Raw genomic sequence first — 17,510 nt, 5'->3', positions numbered from 1 at the left:
AAAAAAAAACAAAACCAAAAAACAAACAAACAAAAACCCCACAAATGAAGTGAAAGCTTTTAACTGGTACACACTGTTCACACCTATATTTCAAGTTTGGAAACGCATATTTTCAAGCAGCAATACAAAAAAGTATCCATGAAGAATGCATAATCTCTGAAAAAATTATGAAAACATCCCTGCTACCATTACATTTCTAAATACAAAACTGACTACCATATTGTTGCTTCTGTGTAGCGAGAGAAGTTCATTTTCAAAACAGATAAAATTCAGTCTTTAGGTGTGAATGGTATGAATGACAGTCTCCTCTTTTTTTTTTTCTTTTTAATTTCTTAGTTGTTTAGGATCCTTAAGCATGCAAGCCTCGGAGAGGAAGGCCCGACGAGGGCAGGGTTGGCTTATGACATCCAGTTTAGGACAGAGCTGGGAAAGCCTCTGGGTCATCTACATCAGGAGCAGAAGCACTTGACTGAAAGAGAAACATCAGAAAGTTACGACCTTCAGCAGCATCAAGCCCTACCATGTTTCTAATTCTTCACACATTACAAAGTCCTTCCACTCAGCAGGCAAAGACAGCCCAGCACACAGCGGAGCGGGGCAGTGCAAGGTGCTGGCACACACTGGGGCCAGCCAGCGGGCACGGGGACAAGGTTAAGCCTCTGTCCCTCTGCAGACAGGCTGGGCACCTGCACGGGGCAGCTGCGGGCAGGGGGACTCCCTGCACCCCAGACAAACAGGGGTGGGAATTCCTCCTTTTAAAACTATTTTAACCTGAACCCTGTTCAATAGGGAAATGCCAGGATTCAAAGAGGTACACAGTACAGCAGAGTGAGCAGGATGGTGCTGGACAAATTACTACCATAGCAACTTTTTTCCTCCATGATAAGCAACACTTATCTGTTCTCCTTTATCCCAAGGACTAGGAAGTCTCCTGTACTACCTTTTAAAACAAAGCCTACATCTGAATCTTAGAATCGTTTCGGTTTGAAGAGACCTTTAAAGATCGGAAGAGGCACTACAGGCAAACAAACCATGTTTGCACATGATTATTGCACAAGGTTACATCTCTGTTTCCATTGTAGGATCCAAGAGATCCCTACACGTGGGTTTACACCATTCCACTAGCACACAACCATCAATTCTTACCAACGGACATGACAAGAGTTACAGAAAAGGCCTGTCTGTAGCACAAATTAAGTTTCACATGTATAATTTTTCCCCAGTCACAAACTAGCTGTTGATAAAGAGAATTTTTGTGCCAACCTAGCCCTAGAAATTCATACATTTAAGTTAAAAATCTCCTCAGTGCTTCCCAACAGATTTTTTAAAAGGCTCTGTACTGCACCTAAAGAACAGTGCTGCAATTAAATGCAGAAATTAAGTATTTTAAAATACTCTTGACTTTGTCCATGAGGATTGTGGAAGAGAAGAGTAGGAAAAGCCAAGACAGAGCAATTTCCTGTAAAGACAGTCATTTATCAAGAGATATATTTAAAGCATTCCAATAAAAGTGGTATCAACACCTGTAGGCAAGACTAAGACACTACAGAAATACCCAGCCCTCAAACTGAAGTTAAAAAGTAATAGCAGGGTCCTCAGCCTCTAGCCTTAGTATCTCCGGCTGCTCGTTACACAAAAGCAGAACGCAAGCCAAAAAAGCCCACCCGCTGCAGGACGGGAGTTACCGTCCCTGCAACAGGAGGGCCTTGTTCACACATAACGTACACAAGTGCCAGCAGAGATCACCAACCTGGTTGGGTGTGTGGATCACGTCAAACTCCTTAACCAACTGAAAGGAAATAAACAAAGTCAGCATAAAATAGGCTGCAGGGAAGTTTTTTATTCTTGAAGCAAGACGCCATATTAGTGAAACAACTCAAGAGCAAACACCACCACCATTTAATTTCAATTCTTTAAAATTTTCTTACATTGGTAACGGGAGAGTTTTCCGACTACTAAGCCTAAAATTTAAAGTGATCCAGTGTAAAAGAGAAAACAAGAGTCAAGAGTCCTAGAAGAGTCAAAAATGAGCAAGTCTGGTCTATGTGAAGAAAGCCACACCAGACTCATTTTCTAGTAAGTAACAATTTGATTAGATTTAAGCTGAGTAAGTGCTCCATATTAAACCACACCTTTACTGTAGCTACACTACAGTACTTCAACTTTACATCTTCTCTCCCTAACCTCATTTGGTACTTTCCCTGAGTATTTCCTTAGGGCTTTGGGACTACAGGAGGAAAAAAATTACTGCAGATTAGAGGAAAAAAACACCAAGAACCCCATTTCCACATGAAAAATCTAAATTCCTCAGTTTCAAGATACAGCATGCAGCTGTAAAACCAGTCTTTCACCCCCAACAGGTCACAATGCAGATACACTGTCCTGACTGTACCTGACAATAACCGCTCTAGCACTTGCAGTTCTGCTCTGGCACCAACAGAAGCACCTCACAGTACATTTAGATCCGTCCGCACTGAAAAGTCGTTTTTCAGCTTCAGATAGAAAAGGTGGGCACTTTTTTTTTTAACCCAACCTATCCCCACCCTCCCTTTTTTGTGTTTAATGAGAACACTGCTAAAACATTCGTCCTTTTGCCCTAACAGTAACCTAGTTTAAATTGGCAAGAACAGACACTTGACTTGGTTTTCAAATGTGGCGTTTGTTGTCAGAGCAACTCCCCAGAAATAAGGAAGATGCCTAAAACTATCTGTATGAAAATCCTAGTAACAACTGAAACTAAGCTCCTTTGTAGATGAAAGCTGTAGCTACTTACCTTGTCAGTTCTGCCTCCACGGCTGGCCCTGCCACCACGTCCTCGGCCACCCCGTCCCCCTCTGCCACCACGTCCGGGGCGGCCAAGGTCTCCAAAGTTGATCTCCAGCTGGGATGTAATATCATTTGCTGGCTTGCGGAAGTGATGATCCATTACAGAGTCCTCAGCATGAGCCTGAAATGAGTGTTTCCTCATGAGTAAGGAAAATCACCAAAGAAACCTTTTCATCTGTAGTTGCACTCTTACCATCACAGAGTACGCGTTCACCTCCAAATGCACTCTCATACTGACGAACGATTACCTTGACTGATTCAGGTTAAAAGACAGTGCAGGAATTGTTAGGAATCAAGTCATACCGCTTGTGCGGACAACAAAACCACACACAGGTAATCAAATAAGCACTTCAGCAAACAAAGGTATTTTGCATTTCCAAGACAATTCAGGGAAGCTCTGGAGTTTAGGCTTCTCCGAGACCAAACTAACCAGCACCAAGCCAGTACAGAACCTTGTTTTCTGGCATTTCTCCTCTTCTTACTTTGCATCCTGAGAAATCTTCAGGTTCTATCAATTCATTTCATTCTTTATAAATACTTACTTGGTAACCCATCTTTGTTTTGCTCAATGAGTACATTCTCATTTGCTTAGCTCTGTATAACTACTTAAAACAAGGGAGACTGTAAGAATCCCTTACTGGTTTGCATTAGCCATAACGAACAGCAAACGAGGCATAACGAGTTCAAACACAATGTAACTGAAGTAGCCAAAACATTAATGCTAAAACAGAGAACCAACCTCATCAATTACACTGAAAAACAGGACTCTCCATCGCCTTTGCCATGATACAACACTTACAGCTGGTCAGTTCCTAGTGCATTCACAGAGAGAAACCGGAGCTTCAAGGAGCAAGGTACGCACCAAAGAGTTAATGTCTACACCATAAATGCTACTACTCAGTACATTCAAGTATTTTAAATTATCACACACTGAACGCAAAAAGAACCAAGTGTTTTAAAGTGATTATTTTTCCTATTTTGTACAAATAATTTTTCCATGTAGTAAGTCAGATTTTGGCAGCTACAATGATACACAAAATGTACAACCAACCACACTGGATTAGAGCAAGGGTTTTACCCAGTCCAGCACCCTGCCTATTACAAGGTCTAGTCATCATATTCTGGAAACATGGCAACATACGATGCTTTCTTTTCCTATAAGCCCCTAACTTCTGGTAAAGCAATTATCAATTTGCTTGTTTTTTTCCCTACAGAAATGCCACTAGCATGCTTAAGCTTCCTGACTCTTTAACTTCTTGTGGTGTAATTTACACAGTATGCTGACTTTCAGAGGCAACATATTGTGCAATTAAGCCCTACACCCTTTAATTACCCTTTGTGGATCCTTCATAAGGCAGCCAATGGATACAGAGGTCTACAGTCAAAAGGCTGAAAGCTGCTTTCAGGGATTCCGTGAGTCAGTCACAAGCACCATAATGTACAGAGCCATGAAGAGCCTTCTCCCCCATCAATCTAATTATCCCTTTCCACGTCCAGCTGAACATTTGGCCTCCACGATGTCATGCAGTGGAGAGCACTGCAATTTAATTGGGCACAAGAAATATCCCTCTATGCTGCTTTCTTTCAAGCACATTTGACTGAGATGTATTCCATTAACAGCTGGTCTCCATTCCACTCCTGATTTCATAGATCTGAACTGATACCCTTCCCTCAGAGATCTCTTTCCCAAACTCAGGAAGTTAGCCTAAGCAGTTATTTTTCAGAGAACAGTAATTCCACATCTCAGACTGACATGGCACTACTCAAATGTAAGTACACAACAATCTGTGAAACCATACACAACACCTTTTGTTATTGTTTTCATTCCTTTCTTACCACTAAATATTTTATCTATGGTTTTGATCACTGCAGGGTACTGAGACTGTATTTCCAACTTACTGGTAGTCACAGGACATTTTCTTTTGTGAGAGGTAGTATCAGCAGATTTGTACAATAATTTTATTTGCTTCCCTCCCTACACTGCTATCACCTAAAATAGAAACACTACAGTCTACCAAAAACCCTGCATTTTCACAACTTGATTTGACCACTAAACCAGCAAATAGCAAATTCTATATGTAACCCAATGATTTTATCCAAAGCTGCTTTAAAACCCCACAGTACAAGACCTGGCATATTCTCCTCATCCTCTTCTTTCACTTAGGCGACAACAGTCACAGACATACCATACAAATTGTTTACTCTGAATCATTTTTGGAAGCATTTATATGTATTGGCAACTCTCAATACTGCTCTGATCTAGTAAGTGATAGCTTCTTGAAGGCACTGCTGCACTTACGGGTCTTGGGAAAGGCTGTCAAAAATAAAGAACAAGCTGCTAAGGGAAAGGGGGCCAAAGCAGACAGCGAGATATGGAAAAACAGCAACAACAAAAAATAAAAAGACTCATGATAGAAGCTTTTATGATAAGGTGTGAATTCAGCTCAATTAGGAGCAAGGGTACTAATCATGAAGGCTCCTACATGGTGCACAGTTAGACAACAGGCATGGACAGAAGAGCTCCATATTGCATCTACTTTTATTCTCTCTTTTTGTGACTTCTTAATATCCAGACCTTCCACTTCAGAAGGGGCTCATATTAAAACACAGGTATTACCAGTTAGATATAAAGGATCAGTACCTCATTTGACTCCAGCAGACTCCCCTGCATTTCTGTCATCGCCTTTGTCTGATGAAAGTTGCGTGTCCACGCCAAAGTGACAAAAGGAACAAAGGGAGAAAACAAAAGGAAGAAATGAGACTCAACTACATACAGAAACAACAGGTAATAAGGTCACATGAACTTGCTGGATACAGATGTCACTGAGCACGTGAAGCAGCAAAAGGATGAGAACAACAGCTGTGCAAGCATCCAGAAAGATTAGAGGATGGACCATACCACAGGTGTGGAGACAAGAGAAATCTCAGATCAGTACCAAAAAAGTTCAACACAAGCTGCTGGAAACTCCAGTAGAGTCCGCGCGTGCAGGCTGATCTCCAGCACCTCAACACATCAGGCACACTGCGTACAGAACTAGACAGGTAAGAGGGTGCGACGTTCAAAACTACCGTCAGTGAGAAAAGGTTCCTGCAGAGCCTCAATTCAAGAGTCATGCCTCTAAATTTTGAGAAGATGAAGTACTCTCTTCAAAAACGTTTTTCTCAGTCTCCCATTCCAACCTCCTCTAAGTAAGCTATTAGATCAGCAGGAAAGTTTAAAGGCACAGGAAAGAGGCACAGCACAAGCAGATACACAGAGGAGGAACTGATCTACTAGGGTATCAGTCTTTCCAGGAGACTTGGATCCAACTTTTCAAACAAATTTTAAGGTCTCTCCACAACATAACCCCTTTCCATTTTTTGTTCAGCTGTACACCAGTAGAACTTAAAACAGACGCAAGCCACTAAACCAGCTGCAGAGAAGAAAAAAAACAAGGATCTCTATTTCATGGCATAACAGCATAACCCAGTCTCCTGGAAAGTCTCATTAGACTAGGGCTGCCAATACGCATGGATTTCACATAAAACCAGCAAGAATTTGAGACAGTATTAAGAGTTCATTTCATACAAAAATATCGCTTTCTAGAAATCGCATAGCAAATGTCAAAAAGAGGAAAGACCTCAGATAGGGTCAGGCATTTCACCCCTCAGGGAAGAGCCCAAGTAATAGGAGGAGGACAGCGCTTTCACGAGACCAAGGCAGATGAACAGTACTAGAACCTCACATTCCCTTTTCCCACAGACTCCTAGGGCATTCTCCCAGTAGCTCTCAGGCTACAGGAATGAGGGCAGTCATCACAACACCGCAAATTTTGAGAAAGTCCACTGGAGCGCACTGTGATTTTTCAACTGTAAGAGTACAGAAGATTTGGGGCTGAAAACCAGAATTAACCTATAAACCAAGTCAGTTCCACACAAACTCTCTTCTTGTCACTAAGAGTCACAGAAACCTTACATCAACCTTGATTTCATGACTCATAAGTATGTCCAAGAGGGCAAACAGAAGAACAGCAGGTGACTGGTAGGTTTTGTCATAACTTAAAGATATTTCACCTTCTAAACCTGCTCAAAAAGGAGCCACAACGAAGGCTTTCCTAATGCATACCGATTATAGAGCTATTCTGCTGCAGTACTTCACAAACAACCCCTGTGCTGCTTCCCACAGTATCAGCGAACAGTAAGTGAAATGGGGAAAGACATCTGCTGGACATACAATAAAAGCAGGCTAAAAGCATTGAGATTTAAAGGCAGTTTGTTAGTATCTCACTACTGCGCTTACACAGCAAGGGACTGTTAACTTCTTATGTGATAGTGCTAAAAAGATCTGACTCGTTTCTTTGAAGAGAAGTTAGTATAATCCACCCCCCAAACAGAACAACCTACTCATAATGTCAGTTCTTCCATGAAAGTAATGTGATCAGTTATCCTCACTGGTTCCATTTGGGTTTGAGGTAACTACCAATTCATTTTTCAAATGGAAAATACAGTACAGATCTTTCTAGATTAGCCAGAAGTACACCATCTTATTATACTGTCATACATGCAAATATGTTAAAGACGACCATCTTCAGCTGACTAAGTGTCAAATAAATCTGCTCTGGAGGGATTTGGGCTGCGGGAACTTGAAGGACTACAGGTTTAGTAAATCTTGGTAAAGCATATAAATACTTCTGTTTAAATATACTCTTTTTAACATACAGGAACATTTAAGTCTCAGTTCGCCTTTTCTACGCAAGCCGGAGAAAACAGTATTTAATAAACACTTCAAACACCAAACAGCTAAAGGTAAACAAAAAGATGTTCAATCATTTGACAAACTGAACTACCTTACACAGCAAGAAAATAGCACGACTGTGACAAAGTCAAACTCATTCCGACTTCAACGAGATCAGAAATGGAGTTTTCATCGGAAAGTACTGAACAGTGCCTTCCCATCTGCATTACGTCCCCAGCTTACAAGAAGAAAAAACTGACAAGGTGTGAAAGAGCAGAAATACAGGCTAGAACACCAAACAGAGTATTACATACTATCTAGTTACTTCAAAGGGAGTCAGAACCATCTGCCAGACAAAGTTGCAGGCCACCATTATCTTAAGTGGGTCACTTAAGCTATTACAGAGTGTTAAAAGCAAAGATCAAAACCAAAGATTAATGCAGCCCTGCACTAAAAGCAGAGCTCGTAGCACTTCCCTCCCTTCTAAAGCCAAAGAGTATGTGTCTCCTTGCCACTCAGACAATCTTGGAAGAGTAAAATTTTGCAACAACTAAAACGAATATGCTTGAAAAACTACAATTTTAAAATAATTCTGCAGCAACTCCATTGTATATCACCGAGGTATACAAAGGTAATTCCACCTGGTTGCTCAAAAGCTTCAAGGAGGGCTGTCGACCTAACATTACAAAATGAGAAGATACCCATGTTACAAACATAAGAGAAACAGTTTAGGTGTTAAGGTGTCCGAGACATGACCAGTATTTTTTCAAGCATCCTAAGTCTGTGTACTGCATAAGACTAACATGCTAAATAACATAAGCTTTCTTTAAAAACAAACAAAACAAAAAAAAAAGCAAAGAAATAAATTTGACATTGACAAACTTCTTCTAAAAAGTTCATCAAGAGACAGTCCTTAAAGTTACCTGCCCAGATACAGCGGGTTTCCAGTCTTACTATATCACAGCATGCACCAACATAAGGGTACAGATCAACTGCTAAAACTACCCACAGTAAAGTGGCTGCTTACACTAATAAAACTGGAGCCTAACTCCAGTTTTATTAAGAGAAATGTTGCTCCCTTACAGACTTTTAGCTACAGGTCAGCGTCTAGAAGAACGGAGCTTCCGCTCCAAGAAATGCATATCAATAGAAAAGCCTATACAATCTGGATACTAGCAAATATTGAAAGTCACTTTACCTCCTCGCTCTTTGACTTGTGAAGAACAAATCCTTTTTTCCATTGCCCATCAGCACCCTCATTTGGTTTACGGATGTTGAACTCAACTTTTGCACGATCCTTACTTTGAATAGCTTTCCACTCGTCCAGGGTCATTTCCTTAGGACCTTCTTCCTTAACTTCTTCAACCTCATTCTCTCTGTAGTAAATTCATGGATATTATGATCATGACTTAGAACTCCCATTCTAACGTACAAATTCAAAGTCACTTGTTAATCGGCACCAGATTAGTATTTAGCACTTAAGCAGCATATAGAAAAACCCCTCACTCCCACCACGCAGAAAGCACACATGAAAACTCACCTCCTTAAGCCAGCGTGCCAAAAAAAAAAAAAAAAAAAAAAAAAAAAAATCACAGCCAGACACCTTTAAGCAACTAAATGGTGAGCACAGCAAAACGTTAAAATGAACACTGACCCATGCCATCTATTCTCCACATGAATGAGTTTTCTTTACAAATATGAAAGCCTAACTTCTGCAATGGACTTGTTTGGAGCTTTCCTCCCCACCCTTTTTGAGGTACCTCTCTCCCAAAAGTTCAAGTTAAGCCAGTGAGAGCGAGCTTGTTCTTCCCTCAATTTTCAAGTTTTTTTTTTTTTAAAAAAAACAGAATTTAATCAGCTTTGGATAGTCTGCTTCCTTTATTGAACTAAAGATAATGGTTAATTTCCCAACTAACAAATAATTTTTATTTTCAGCCAACTTGAAAAAAACAACTCATACAACTCAGTTACTCATGCAATGTATCACCTCATTCCAAGTCTTTGATGCCTCTACCTTTTGCCAAAGAGCTATTTTTAAAAATAAAACACACAATCACTATGCTCAATAACAGATCATGTTCCAACTACACAGGCAGTCAATCCTCTAGTCATTCTTCAGTGTCTTTATGCAACTAAATTTCCGATTACAGAAAATTAGTGCCATGTATTTGCAGCAAAGAGATCATGAAAGCCTCAATTCAAAAGGTTTTCATTTCATAGCCATTAATTTTAACCTAGTAAAGCAGAGATTTTTATGTCAAAACTACCATATTTCTTTTTTTCTCGTTCTGTAGAACAGCATGGGTTTTGACACTGTGTATATTCAGAAGCCACTTTTGCTCAAGGTAAAGACACCAGCCCTCAGTATCGTGCAGGTTTTACTGCAGTAAAACAGCCTACAGTTCTGCCGAAACATTTAGGTTCAGATCCACAAACTAGCCAACCTGAAAACTAACCCATGTAAAGATGCTTCTCTATGAAGAAAACTGATGGGTTACAACAGATGCATTACGCTTGAAACTGAGAAGAGTACATATTTTCTGCAGATTTGAGGAAAACTATGACACACACAAAGAGCCTGTAGAATTTTGCAGATAACTGATCTGCACATGGATGGGTCAGTACCTGGTCAAGCAAGACACCGGGACACTGCTGCTAATAAAGATGCAGGAAATGCGGCAGGTAGCAAATTTAAGATATCTGGATTTCCAACAGATATAGTTCTTTTAAGGACTAGCTAGCTTGCATTTTCTGATGGATATCCAAGCTGTAATTCCTTAAAAATTCTCATACTACTGCTGTCTACAAGATAACCTTAACCTTGGACCACCAACACCTTCGAGAAGTAATGGCATTTAGTCTTTTTTTTTTTTTTATAAGCTCAATCCATTTCTTACTCTCTACACAGTAACTGTACCCTCTTTACCACTAATCAAAGTCATTAATGAGGAAATCAAGCTATTGCAAACTCCAGGTTAGAAATCTTGTGCAAACAAGTATTTCAAAATTCTATCTTAGCTGTTAGCCATTTTCTGAATCCATTATAAAGCACACTCCCCATTAAATACAAGTTTCCACACTACCACAAAAATTTTTATCTCGTTTTTACGTCAACTGCAAGTATCACTACTTCTCGTTCTGCTTCTCTAGTTACTGTGTATCATTCATCCAGTCTCTGCTTGCTTCCATAACAGTATCCAAGTGGAATGAGAAGCAATCAAGTTAACTTCTTCCAAAATTGCCTGCATGCACAGAAGCTGGAGAATGAAAGAGATACAACCATTCTCTGACAGGCTAGTCACAGTCTTGATGGCTGTTTTGAAAAGCTAAGTTTAAAAAAAAAGTTACCTTCCACCAGCAGAATATAATTTTGTCCCTTTTGCTTGGTGGTTCTACCTAGTTATGAGCTCAGATGCTTTTGGATTTGGTATTTAGAAGCTGCAATCCCAAGACTGTAAGCGTATAACAACCAATCATTAATAACTACATCTGAAAGTGACCTCTAAGAGCCTACATGACACTAACGTAACAGTTTCCAGTTAATTTTTAGACATGCACTTTTTCAAGAGAAGTTTTTCAGCAGCATTGTGGATAATTCTGTATCAGCTTAGTTTGGCAAAACAGAAGTAGGAATAAATATCCAAGGTTAAAGGTGAAGAAATACTACCTCTGAAGCAATCAAGGAACATTAAGAGGGGTGCTACTCACTTATTTTCAGAATCAGCAGGCGGATGTTCCTCTCCCTCTGGCGTTTCCTCAGTTACAGCTGACTGATCCAACTCACTGCAATTACATAATGTTTAGAGTTTGGGTTTTTCAAAAGTTCACCCCTATTTAAAGCTCCGTAAGATTAATGACTAAGTACTATAGCGGACTTACATAACCCACCCTTCTTTAACATGAACTATTTTATTAAGGATGGGTACTCTCTGTGCCTTTTAAATTCTCTGCTTTTCACCTTACTAACAGTTTTTCCCAGCACTAGTACCCATTCTGAAAGCCTCCCGCCATACCCTGAGATCCAAAATGGATCTGGTTATTAAAAATACTCTTTTCAGTGTAATACTTCTAAAAAAGCATACTTAATCAAAATTGTTAAACTGCCCTAGTAAAAGAACCGTTCAAAAACCAGCACAAGACACCACCCCCATTCCAAATTTCTCCAAATTACAGTTTTAACAGCAAACCCATCTCTTATGTTACAAGAAATTGCTCATTTTCTTGATTCTGCAAACATTGTTTAAACAGAGTAACAAAAATCACAAAAATCAAAAGGCAAAAAATGTAGGCTGAATCTTTACATTACAAGCCTTAGGAATTAGGCTTTATTAACATTTGGCTAATAGTTTTCTGAGCAATTACAGATTACTAACGTTAGTTCATCTTTGACGGTTCCCCAGTTGTGTGATCCACTGCCACCACGCTTGTCCTCATGCTTTAGGCCGCTGAAATGTGAATGTGAAACAGAACTAACAAAACTGAGTTAACATTATAGTGTCCAGATACAGAAATTCAAAGACAGATTTTAAAACATTATTTAATTGTAAAGAATAGTAAAAAAAAAAAATAGAAAAAGTTAAAGACTTACGATCTATCGCTGCCACTATGTCTGTCAAATTCACGTTTGCCACGAGAGTCAAACCCATCTCCTCTGCCCATTCCACGGCCGCGTCCACGCCCTCTTCCAAGTCCACCACGTCCACGCATAGGTCGGTCAAGAATGGGTCTAGCATGGAACAACTGTCAGTATTTCACCTCCAAATATTTACAGCATGGTTTTTAAGGTTCTCTTTTGAGATTTTTATTTACCTGCTTTTCCTTTGATAATTACTGTTTATAACTGTGTTGAGGCTCTAACTTCAATGCCAAATTACTACACTGAAAAAACCCACATATATAATGCCCACATTTCAAAATCCAGAAACAATCGCTTCGAAGGATTGCTGTTCATTTGCATCTTCTGGCAGTAAATTCCAAAATTTAGCGTTTGTAGTGTGTTACTTACCTAGCCAACACTACAATTTCCATTTAACTTGTATTCATCCCACTTGGCTTTTAAAAAAGGATTTTAACTTCAGCTACTACAATTTTAATATTTGATCATTACTTTCAGAACACTTGGATTCTGGATCCCTCACGATACTCAACACACTTTAGATCTTGCCTAGATGTAAGACAGTTTCACCAATTCCAGATTTGAAGCCACTGCAGACAAGGTGTAAACACCTACATGGACAAACTCTTATTGGCTTTAAGTCAGCTGTACGGATTAACAGCAAACAGATCTCATCCTGCAGGCAACAGCTATACTCAAGCTCCTTTCCTGAGTTATCTGCTATAGATTTAGAGAGATACAGTGGCTAGCTTAATGATTTAAACCGTATTTTCAGACATGCCAATGGAACTGATCATGCTGGATCACTCCCAGTTAAAACTCCAGTTGAGTTTGTAAAGAGTTTGTAAACAAAATCACAGAAAAGGGAAGAGTTATAGTCTAGATGAGATATGCTCTTCTTGTGCGTGACAAAAATTGAATTCAATCAGTTACAATTTTGATTCATTCAGCTATTTGTTTGTTTAGGTTTTACCTTAGTAGCAAAATGCAAGACAGGCCCTTCCTAAAAAAGCTAGGAAAGTTCTTTGTCATGCAAGATAAAAAAAAATAAAAAATCAAATCTTACTTATCAACAGAAAATTCTCCTCCTTCGCCTTTCTCATCAGCAGGTTTATCGAAGCGGCGCTCACGAGGAGGTCGTCTCTCTGGTCTCCTGTCAATAGGCTTGCCTTCACCCTGCTGTTGCTGCTGTTGCTGCTGATCAGGCCTCCTGCCAATACGTCTTATCCCTGAAACATTAGGCGACACACATCAACAGAATGCAGAGCTGCTCTGGGAGAGATACTGATTCTAACACCATAAAAGAATACTGAAGGTAAGATGGAATTAACGTTTTTCTTCTAGCATTATGAGTAGATAATCTGAGAAACTATACCTTTATAACAAAGTAACTGTTTATCATTGACACTTCTGATTCACATTTTTCCACAGCATTTCAATCAAACTATTTTCTGCAAGTGTATGCTCTTACAATATTGCAGGAAACAAAACCTGTCAGAGCACACAATACATTAGTAATCCATGTTAAAATGATGGGGTCAACTTTCAAAGAGGGATCAAGGTAAGCAAGATTTCCACCCCCACCCCCCACCCCCGAAAGGCGCTTTTCAGGTCGAACAAGTGTTTTTGATTTTGACATGCATCACCAGGCTGGACCCTATGACAGTGACCCTGCTTCATCTCACTGTGCTCTTGGGAACTTTTTTGGCCAGCTGTATGACCCAGGGCAGGGCCACCCTTCCCAAGCAGGTGTCACTTGCATCCCAGTACGGTAGTTACTGGTCAGTGACTAAATGGTGTCTGCATCCACACCAATCCTCACAGCCTGATACACACTCCCTGACAAAGGCTCATCTCATCATGTGCGCACTTGAAACAGCTTAAGAGTACACTCTGCTACTGAACCGGCTAGTGTTCTTCCTTCCCTCCTCTGTGCCCTCTGAAAGACTACTTTTTTTTTCAATAATAGTAACTTCCGATGGGCATTACCTCTCTCACTAAGACTTCTGAAAGATCTTAAATGCAGTTTTCCACTCTTCCGAAAGGCCTGTTTACTCTTCTTTAGAAAGATCTGGACAAACACATTATTGCTTTGTTATGCTATTTTCTTGCCAAAATGTTTAGGGAAGAAACACTAAGCAAGCCACTGAGGCTGGCTCAATAATTGTGAACAATCTTTTAAATCGAATGCTGCCAATTTTACATTTTTTTAAAGAACTAAGGTCCTGCCTAACAAGCAATGTCCTATTTGGGTGGGGCTAGAGAAGTTACAGTTGTAATGATATCCAAGCCAACACGCCCAAATGAACAATGTCTTCCTTACCTTACAAGCTGTACTTTATATATGAAGTTTGCATGACATACATTGCTTGCTAAGTAATCCTTACTCCCTGAGGAAACGCAGGGGTTAAACTCACTAACATTTACTTTGAAAAGGACTCTCAAACTAAGAAGGCCCATTTAATTTTAGGAGGCAAAGCTCAGCAAGGAAAGCAAACAGGCTAGTGCCACATAGGAGGTATGCTGCAGAACTGGAAGGAATAATTCCATGTCTTTTGAATTTTGAGTTCAACACCCTGTGCTCAAAAAACCTGGTGAAGCCTAACCAAAAATACCTTTTCCTTAGTATCATAAAGCTTTGAACTGGTAATTCACCAGTCAAATACTCTGCATCCTTACATAGTGGAATAGTTTCAAAACGCAATACACTCACAAGGTACACAGCAAACCCTGTCAATACTATGGCATCAAACAACTTTATGGTGTTAGAACACTGTCCCACACAAAACCCAAAAATTTTCAAACTGGAAAGTGACTTTGTTTACTGCAGTGCACCATACACAGTTACAAAAGCAAGCCTGACTTTCCACTTCACTGCTATAATAAGCCACAAAGTACTTTTTTCATAGTGAAGTAGTGCTTGCTCTTGAAAATGAATGTGAAAACCAGGAGGTAAACATGGAGCGCTAGCCCTGCCAAAAACCTTCTGCGTTCTCTTGTGTTGGCCACAGACACTGCCATATTTCAGGTTTACCTCACGAGGGACACCACCACGACTCTGCATCTGACTATTAATATTTCCAGAGGACACTGGCTCAGCAAATTGCGACTCAGGACAAATTATTGCATTCCTCACACAGAAAGAGCTCTCAAGCAACAAAAGTACAGAAGACCCATGAGCAAAGACTACTGTAACAGTTCCTAACTTCTGCTTCTCACAAGGTGTTTTCAAGTGACGTCTGGGAGGCCTACTTTCTAGAACAACTCATATATTAAGACTACTTCTTTCTTAAAAAGCATAAAAGGTGGCAGAAAGTCATACTGCAACATGCGCTGCAGTAAATGCACAGGTGTTAAGACGCTTTCACGCGGCGCTGGGGTCTTCTGAACCAGCCGCGTTGCTGTAAAGATCTTCCAGAGTTAAACTGCAGCTGCCAAGCTACTTCCTCACCCACATGTCAACCGCTGTCACCTTACTTCGATGCATTTCATGGATTCCAATTTAATGGGAGTTCCGAGCAATCTGAGGTGTGCCGAGGTTTGTGCGGGGTACAGCTGCCTGCCACGGGCCGACATGTGTGCGCAAAAGCTACCCCTCCTCGCGCAGGGCCGCGTCCTGCCAGTCACTCTGCCCAGGGCACATTCGTTTAACCTATTTGTACTCGGCACTTTTTGTTGTTTTCCTTTTTTTCCAACACAGTTTCCCGCGTGCGACGTCTCCTGGGTTTAGACAAACACGTCTGAGAACTCACACAGCCCATCAGTGAAATACCTACGTGAGCCCTGTCAACCCCGTTCCCTAGAAAAACGAGGCGGGGGGATCTGGAAAGCGCGGGCGCTGCCACCCCCTGTCAAATGCGCCAGGCCCCCCGCAACACCCCACCAGCTCAGGACGGCGCTTGGCTGCTCCCGGAGGAGCCCGCCGCCCCCCGCGCCGCCCGCCAGGCGAGCCGCCCCGCTCCGGCACGGCAGCGCCCCACGCACGACTCCGTTCCGCGCGGGCCGGCCCGCGGGGCCACACCGCCCGCGGCCACGTGCGGCCGGCAGCGAGCGCAGGACCCCGGTGCCCCCGGGCTGCGGCCGCCGCCAGCCGCCCCCCGGCCCCGGGCGGCCCCGCCATGCGCTCCCCCACGTGGGTGCGAGGCCGCCGCCCGGGCCCCGGCCCGGCCCCCCCCCGCACCGCGCTCCGGCGCCTTCCCGCCGCCTCCTTTGTGCGCGGCGGGACGCGGCCCCCGCGGGGCGAGGGGCGGCCCCTCGGCGGGGCCGGGCCCGGCGCTCGGCCCCCTCCCCCGCCGCAGCCCCCCGCGGCCCGGCTCACCCTCCTTCCGCAGCGGCGCGCCGGGCTGGCCGCTGCCCTCCTCCCGGCGGTCGGCGGCGCCCCCGGCGGAGGCGGCGAAGGGGGGCAGCGGGTTCTTGCGCTCCTTCTGGGACTCCCTGCGCAGCTGCTTGGCCGCGCTGCCGGGGCCGCCGCCGGCGCCCGCCTGACCCGGGCCGCCGCCGCCGCCGGCCCCGCCGGAGGAGTTGGTCTGGGCGCCCGCCGGGCCGCCGCGGGCCCCGCCGCCCCCCTGGCTCCCGCCGCCGCCGCCGCTCTCTTTCCTCCGGCTCTCGGCCGCCCGCAGCACCTCGAAGGGGTCGGACTCGTCATCAAAGAGCTGGTCGAAGCGGTTGGTGACGACGCAGCCGAAGCCCTCCTGCAGGTGTCCGGGCATGATGGGCCCCCGTCGGCGGGATCCTCCTCCGATGCTGCCGGGCCCCCCGCGCCCTGCTCGCTGCCGCACAAGATGGCCGGCCCCGAAGAGACCCGCTTCTCTTCCGGCGCCGGGCACATCCGGGCACCTCACCCCGCGCGGGGCACGCCGGGAGCGGCAGGCGGCCCGCGCCCGCCGCCGCCCGCGCCCGCCCGACGGACCACAGCTCCCGGCATGCCCCGCGCCGCCATTGTGCGTGGTGCGCGCAGCCGCCCGCCATCGCAGCCGCCCCGGGCCGCGCCGCCGCGGGGGTGTCCCGGGGGTGCCGGCGGCGGTGACACCGGACCTGACGCGATGAGCCTCAGTTTTAAACGTCTTTCTGCACGCTAGGTCTGTGTGCCCGGCGGCGGGCGCCGTTCGCCCCGGGGTCGGCCCGCGCTCCTCAGGGCTGTGCGCCTTGCCCCTGCCGGGTGCGGGGGCGCGGCCTGCGCTCCCTCGGTGCGCAACCTGGTCACCTCAGGGATGTCCTGATAGGAAAAAACGTGGGGCGAGATCCGCACGCTTGGTTGTTCTCAACAAATTCCCCTGTTCAAGTGTTAAAAACCACTGGGGTACACGTAGAGCTTATTTAAGGATTAAATAACGCAGGCTGGATGCAACAAAGGTA

At 43.6% G+C, this 17,510-nt stretch overlaps 1 protein-coding gene across 4 annotated transcripts; it reads right to left on the bottom strand.

The window, feature by feature from the left end:
- Positions 1–45: 45 nt before the first annotated feature.
- Positions 46–16,978, bottom strand: SERBP1 (SERPINE1 mRNA binding protein 1). Of its 4 annotated transcripts, none has more exons than XM_037404605.1 (10): positions 16,474–16,978; positions 13,222–13,384; positions 12,129–12,266; positions 11,914–12,009; positions 11,249–11,323; positions 8,739–8,916; positions 5,468–5,515; positions 2,774–2,947; positions 1,751–1,789; positions 46–469 (listed from the first exon to the last, which is right to left on the bottom strand). In XM_037404605.1, exons 1-10 carry the CDS (start codon positions 16,862–16,864, stop codon positions 413–415), a joined length of 1,359 nt encoding a protein of 452 aa, XP_037260502.1. In that variant the 5' UTR covers positions 16,865–16,978; the 3' UTR covers positions 46–412. The 4 variants fall into 4 exon arrangements, with proteins under 4 accessions (XP_037260502.1, XP_037260503.1, XP_037260504.1 ...); XM_037404606.1 differs by having other exon boundaries at positions 11,914–11,985; XM_037404607.1 differs by lacking the exon at positions 5,468–5,515.
- Positions 16,979–17,510: the final 532 nt, after the last annotated feature.

The sequence above is a fragment of the Falco rusticolus genome, chromosome 11 (assembly GCF_015220075.1).
Source record: "Falco rusticolus isolate bFalRus1 chromosome 11, bFalRus1.pri, whole genome shotgun sequence".
Lineage (NCBI taxonomy): Eukaryota > Metazoa > Chordata > Aves > Falconiformes > Falconidae > Falco > Falco rusticolus.
The sequence above is the reverse complement of the archived record's forward strand: the minus strand, read 5'-3'. Positions and strand labels throughout refer to the sequence as shown.

Bases quoted from the DNA above. Each gene is read 5' to 3' on its own strand.
- SERBP1 (XM_037404605.1), bottom strand. From the start codon at position 16,864: ATGCCCGGACACCTGCAGGAGGGCTTCGGCTGCGTCGTCACCAACCGC. The intron at 1,790-2,773 runs GTAAGTAGCTAC...ATTTCCTTTCAG, and splicing joins GTGGAGGCAGAACTGACAAG to TTGGTTAAGGAGTTTGACGT. The intron at 470-1,750 runs GTTGGTGATCTC...TTTCTCTTTCAG, and splicing joins TGATCCACACACCCAACCAG to TCAAGTGCTTCTGCTCCTGA.